The 7,500-nt window shown below is 29.9% G+C and overlaps 1 protein-coding gene across 2 annotated transcripts in view; it reads right to left on the reverse strand.

Annotated features, from left to right (window-relative positions):
- The window catches only part of LOC133623881 (uncharacterized), an 80,337-nt gene that overhangs the window by 18,660 nt on the left and 54,177 nt on the right, over positions 1 to 7,500 (reverse strand). For both annotated transcript variants that reach the window (XM_061987349.2, XM_061987348.2), the window contains 3 exons: positions 5,227 to 5,256; positions 5,044 to 5,156; positions 3,277 to 3,409 (listed from right to left, as the gene is read on the reverse strand). In XM_061987349.2, the coding sequence (XP_061843333.2) occupies positions 3,277 to 3,409; positions 5,044 to 5,156; positions 5,227 to 5,256 (276 nt within the window). The remainder of the gene's footprint in view (positions 1 to 3,276; positions 3,410 to 5,043; positions 5,157 to 5,226; positions 5,257 to 7,500) is intronic.

Genomic DNA, 7,500 nt, shown 5'->3' on the forward strand with positions numbered 1-7,500 from the left:
TATAATTCTAAAAATCTAGAAAAATATTAACAATGCATTAAAAATATTAAAAACAGAAGAAAAATATTGATTTGCAGTAACAAAACTGTCGGAAAAAAATGGGAAAAGTAAAAAATATATATATGAAAAATATATATGAAATAAATTAATAAAAAACAACTTATCTTTTAACAGTACAGTATGATACACCAGCATAACATATTGATGTATCCACATTAAAAAAAACAACAACAATACTACAATTCTAGAAAAATATTGATAATACATTAAAAATATTGAAAATAGAAGAAACATATTGATTTGCATTAACAAAATTGTAGACAAAATGGAGAAAGTAAAAAAATATTACTGTATATAAAAAATACATATGAAATAAACTCATAAAAAAACACTTATCTTTTAACAGTACAGTATTGATACACCAGCATAACATATTGATGTATCCACATAAAAAAAATATATAATTCTAAAAATCTAGAAAAATATTGATAATGCATTAAAAATATTGAAAATAGAAGAAACATTGATTTGCAGTAACAAAAGTGTAGGAAAAAATGGGAAAAGTAAAAAAAAAAAATGAAATAAAATGATAAAAAACATATTATCTTTTAACAATACAGTATTGATACACCAGCATAACACATTGGTGTATCCACATTAAAAAAAACAAAAAACAATAATTTTAAAAATCTAGAAAAATATTGAAAATACATTAAAAATATTGAAAATAGAATATATTGATTTGCAGTAACAAAATTGTAGGAAAAATGCAAAAAGTAAAAAAATACATACTGTATATAAAAAATATATATGAAATACATTTATTAAAAAAACACTTATCTTTTCACAGTACAGTATTGATACACCAGCATAACATATTGATGTATCCACATTAAAAAAACTATAATTCTAAAAATCTAGAAAAATATTAATAATGCATTAAAAATATTAAAAACAGAAGAAAAATATTGATTTGCAGTAACAAAACTGTCGGAAAAAATGGGAAAAGTAAAAAATATATATATGAAAAATATATATGAAATATATTAATAAAAAACAACGTATCTTTTAACAGTACAGTATGATACACCAGCATAACATATTGATGTATCCACATTAAAAAAAACAACAACAATACTACAATTCTAGACAAATATTGATAATACATTAAAAATATTGAAAATAGAAGAAACATATTGATTTGCATTAACAAAATTGTAGACAAAATGGAGAAAGTAAAAAAATATTACTGTATATAAAAAATACAAATGAAATAAACTCATAAAAAAACACTTATCTTTTAACAGTACAGTATTGATACACCAGCATAACACATTGGTGTATCCACATTAAAAAAACAAAAACCAATAATTTTAAAAATCTAGAAAAATATTGAAAATAGAAGAAACATATTGATTTGCAGTAACAAAATTGTAGGAAAAATGCAAAAAGTAAAAAAATACATACTGTATATAAAAAATATATATGAAATACATTTATTAAAAAAACACGTATATTTAAACAGTACAGTATTGATACACCAGCATAACATATTGATGTATCCACATTAAAAAAACTATAATTCTAAAAATCTAGAAAAATATTAATAATGCATTAAAAATATTAAAAACAGAAGAAAAATATTGATTTGCAGTAACAAAATTGTCGGAAAAAATGGGAAAAGTAAAAAATATATATATGAAAAATATATATGAAATAAATTAATAAAAAACTTATCTTTTAACAGTACAGTATGATACACCAGCATAACATATTGATGTATCCACATTAAAAAAAACAACAACAATACTACAATTCTAGAAAAATATTGATAATACATTAAAAATATTGAAAATAGAAGAAACATATTGATTTGCATTAACAAAATTGTAGACAAAATGGAGAAAGTAAAAAAATATTACTGTATATAAAAAATATATATGAAATAAACTCATAAAAAAACACTTATCTTTTAACAGTACAGTATTGATACACCAGCATAACACATTGGTGTATCCACATTAAAAAAACAAAAAACAATAATTTTAAAAATATTGAAAATACATTAAAAATATTGAAAATAGAAGAAACATATTGATTTGCAGTAACAAAATTGTAGGAAAAATGCAAAAAGTAAAAAAATACATACTGTATATAAAAAATATATATGAAATACATTTATTAAAAAAACACTTATATTTTAACAGTACAGTATTGATACACCAGCATAACATATTGATGTATCCACATTAAAAAAACTATAATTCTAAAAATCTAGAAAAATATTAATAATGCATTAAAAATATTAAAAACAGAAGAAAAATATTGATTTGCAGTAACAAAACTGTCGGAAAAAATGGGAAAAGTAAAAAATATATATATATGAAAAATATATATGAAATAAATTAATAAAAAACAACTTATCTTTTAACAGTACAGTATTGATACACCAGCATAACATATTGATGTATCCACATTAAAAAAATTAAAAAAAACAAATACTAAAAATCTAGAAAAATATTGAAAATAGAAGAAACATTGATTTGCAGTAACAAAATTGTAGGCAAAATGGAGAAAGTAAAAAATACTGTATATGAAAAAATATATATGAAATACATTTATAAAAAAACACTTATCTTTTAAAAGTACTGTATTGATACACCAGCATAACATATTGATGTATCCACATTAAAAACACGAAAACAAACAACAATTCTAAAAATATTGATAATGCATTAAAAATATTGAAAGTAGAAAAAACATTGATTTGCAGTAACAAGTGTAGGGAAAAATGGGAAAAGTAAAAAAAACATATGAAATAAAATGATAAAAAACAACTTATCTTTTAACAGTACTGTATTGATACACCAGCATAACATATTGCTGTATCTACATTAAAAAAAATAAAAAAATATTTCAATGTATAATATTAATAGAGCTTTGAATAAACGTGGCATATTAATTTGATGGTACTATGAGGGGGAATCATATTTTTCTATTACGCTTTTGTGGTTCTCCATTTTTTTTCACCAAGTACCACCGTAATGACTAACATTAAAATACCGTAGCATAGTAGGCCTAAGTATTAATTAAAAACAAGTACATTTGATATTTTTGGCCACTAAATTTAAATCCACAGTGACACTGTTTTAAATATAGGAAAATAAAACACTGTACTTTAATCAAGTGATTCTTTGGGGTACCTAGCACAGTTTGAAATGTTGTGCTGCATCTCCTAGATTCATTTTAAACCAAAGAAAAGAATCATGAACTTACGAAGCCGACAGTCAGTAACGACAGGATGGCGGTGTTGGCGTTGACGCAACCCATCGCCCTCAAGTCGGGGTAGTTGCCCTCCTCTAACAGGTACATCCTGCCGGTGAAGTCCTGGCCTTCAAACGCCAGCCAACTGGTGAGACGTTAGCCAAATAAGCTTAAGGAGTCATTTGCAGGTACAAGACCCAAAACCAGTGAAGTTGGCACGTTGTGTAAATGGTAAATAAAAAGAGAATACAATGATTTGCAAATCCTTTTCAACTTATATTCAATTGAATAGACTGCAAAGACAAGATACTTAACGTTCTAACTGAGAAACATCATTTTTTTTGCAAATAATCATTAACTTAGAATTTAATGGCACCAACACATTGCAAAAAAGTTGTCACAGGGGCATTTTTACCACTGTGTTACATGGCTTTTCCTTTTAACAACACTCAGTAAACGTTTGGGAACTGAGTTAGACCAAATTTTGAAGCTTTTCAGGTGGAATTCTTTCCCATTCTTGCTTGATGTACAGCTTAAGTTGTTCAACAGTCCGGGGTCTTCGTTGTGGTATTTTAGGCTTCATAATGCGCCACACATTTTCAATGGGAGACAGGTCTGGACTACAGGCAGGCCAGTCTAGTACCCGCACTCTTTTACTATAAAGCCACGCTGTTGTAACAGGTGACTTGGCATTGTCCTGCTGAAATAAGCAGGGGCGTCCATGATAATGTTGCTTGGATGGCAACATATGTTGCTCCAAAACCTGTATGTACCTTTCAGCATTAATGGTGCCTTCACAGATGTGTAAGTTACCCCTGTCTTGGGCACTAATACACCCCCATACCATCACAGATGCTGGCTTTTGAACTCTGCGCCTGTAACAATCTGGATGGTTCTTTTCCTCTTTGGTACGGCAGACACGACGTCTACAGTTCCCCAAAACAAATTGAAATGTGGACTCGTCAGACCACAGAACACTTTTCCACTTTGCATAAGTCCATCTTAGATGAGCGAAGCCGGCGGCGTTTCTGGGTGTTGTTGATAAATGGCTTTGGCTTTGCATAGTCCAGTTTTAACTTGCGCTTAACGATGTAGCGACGAACTGTAGTTACTGACAGTGGTTTTCTGAAGTGTTCCTGAGCCCATGTGTGATATCCTTTACACACTGATGTCGCTTTTTGATGCAGTCAAAGGAGTCGAAGGTTCGTAATATCGCTTATGTGCCGTGATTTCTCCAGATTCTCTGAACCTTTTGATGATATTACGGACCGCAGATGATGAAATCCCTAAATTCCTTGCAATAGCTGGTTGAGAAAGTTGTTCTTAAACTGTTGGGACAATTTGCTCACGCATTTGTTCACAAAGTGGTGACCCTCGCCCCGTCCTTGTTTGTGAACGACCGAGCATTTCATGGAAGCTGCTTTTATACCCAATCATGGCACCCACCTGTTCCCAATTAGCCTGTTCACCTGTGGGACGTTCCAAATAAGTGTTTGATGAGCATTCCTCCACTTTCCCAGTCTTTTTTGCCACTCGTGCCAAATTTTTTGAATCATGTTGCAGGCATCAAATTCCAAGTGAGCTAATATTTGTAAAAAATAACAAAAGTTTACCAGTTCGAACGTTAAATATCTTATCTTTGCAGTCTATTCAATTGAATATAAGTTGAAAAGGATTAGCAAATCATTGTATTCTGTTTTTATTTACCATTTACACAACGTGCCAACTTCACTGGTTTCGGGGTTTGCATGTATGTTTGATGCTGCGTCTTCCCCTCACCTGCCCACCAGGACCTTGCAGGAGGCCACGGTGAAGCCTTGCTGCACGGCCGCCATGTTGTCCTCCAAAGAAAGGACGCTGCCTTGAAAAGCTGGCTGGGAGAAAAGCTGCACCTGAGGCGGGAGAAAGCATGAGTCATTATGTCACCCGTGTCTCCCTGCTACACAAACAAGTACTTCCTACCTTAAACTTGGCCATGTTCTCAAAATCATCCTGAAATACAAAAAAACAGAGTGTTATTCGTCCTTCAGTTTTTTTTTTTTGTTTGTTTTTTTTTATAAATCAAACCGACTTTTGTTCCCTAAGAAGCCCCGTGATGAGTCACCAAGAGCACATGACAGATCTTTTCCTCTTGACATTTATTCCGGAATCTTTTGTGTCACATGCTTCAAAACACATTAACATTGTTGGTTCCTCATCTTGGATGGAGACACATTGTGACTCATTCACTCACTCGTGTCACAAACATTTTTTGACATTTCAATAATATTTTACAGGATAACTGTATAATTTATAATTTTTTAATCTTTAGCGCCACTCTAGTAGCTCCCTGGACCTCTTTCAGAGATGTGTGAAAATGGAAAAAGATGAAAAAAATAAAATAAAATATATATATATATACATACAGTATCTATATATATATATATATATATATATATATATATATATATATATATATATATATATAAGTTAAAGTACCCATGATTGTCACACACACAAGGTGTGGCGAAATTATTCTCTGCATTTGACCCATCACCCTTGATCACCCCCTGGGAGGTGAGGGGAGCAGTGAGCAGCAGCGGTGGCCGCACCCGGGAATCATTTTTGGTGATTTATATATATATATAATTTTGTTAAAAAATGTTTTACTTGTATTTAATTTGTTCAATTGAATAGACTGGAAAGACGAGATATTTAATGAAAAAATAATAATAAACTAAAATAAAAATATATACAGTATATATATATATATATATATATATTTTTTGTAAATGTAATTTAATTTAAAAACATTTTTTTATATATATATATATATATATATATACACATACATACACATATATAAATACATATGTATTTATGTATGTATATACATACACACACACACATATATATATATATATATATATATATATATATATATATATATATATACATACACACACACACACATATATATATATATATGTATATATATATATATAATTGTTAAAAAAAATGTACCGTAATTGTATTTAATTTTTTCAATTGTATAGACTGCAAAGACAAGATTTTTAATGAAAAAATAATAAAATAAAATAAATAAATATATTTATACAGTATATGTATATATATATATAATTTTTATTTATTTAATTTAATAAAAATAATAATAAATGTATATACCGAATTTTTCGGAGTATAAGTCGCACCGGAGTATAAGTCGCACCTGCCGAAAATGCATATTAAAAAAGGAAAAAAACATATATAAATCGCACTGGAGCCCGGCCAAACTATGAAAAAAAACTGCGACTTATAGTCCGAAAAATAAGGTATATATATATATACATACATACGCACACATATATATATATATATATATATATATATATATATATAAAAAATGTTTTTTTTTTTTTTTTTTTTTTTTTTAAATTTTATATATATTTTTTGTTTTAATATATTTTCTTTAGTAGGACAAACATGACACAAACCTTCCTAATTGTTAGAAATCCCACTGTTTATATTAAACATGCTTCACTGATGACAGTATTTGGCGAGCACCTTTTTGTCCCACTGATTCCAGCGATCCGTGAACTCATCGTAGTTTGTTTACATGTAAATGGTAAATGGGTTATACTTGTATAGCGCTTTCCTACCTTTCAAGGTACTCAAAGCGCTTTGACACTATTTCCACATTCACCCATTCACACACTGATGGAGGGAGCTGCCATGCAAGGCCCTAACCAGGACCCATCAGGAGCAAGGGTGAAGTGTCTTGCTCAAGGACACAACGGACGTGACGAGGTTGGTAGAAGGTGGGGATTGAACCAGGAACCCTCCGGTTGCTGGCACAGCCAGTCTCCCACAGAAAGATGTTTTATGCCACTCCTTCTTTATCTCATTTTGTCCACCAAATGTTTTATGCTGTGCGTGAATGCACAAAGGTGAGCTTTATTGATGTTATTGACTTTTTGGAGTGCTAATCAATGCTAACATGCTATTTAGACTAGCTGTATGTACATATTGCATCATTATGCCTCATTTGTAGCTATATTTAAACTCATTTAATTTCCTTAATGTCCTCTGTGTGTTTAATTTATATTTGCATGTCTCATGACACATTATCTGTATGTAATATTGGCTGCATTTCTCATAGTTGTTTGTGTGCCATGTTGTTCCAGACCACAGCAAACGTTTCCCAGCTTGCCAAAGATTGTAATAAATCCATTAGAAGAAGACAGCCTGCCGTTTCCT

The sequence above is a fragment of the Nerophis lumbriciformis genome, linkage group LG26, assembly GCF_033978685.3.
Source record: "Nerophis lumbriciformis linkage group LG26, RoL_Nlum_v2.1, whole genome shotgun sequence".
In the NCBI taxonomy this organism is placed as follows: Eukaryota; Metazoa; Chordata; class Actinopteri; order Syngnathiformes; family Syngnathidae; genus Nerophis; species Nerophis lumbriciformis.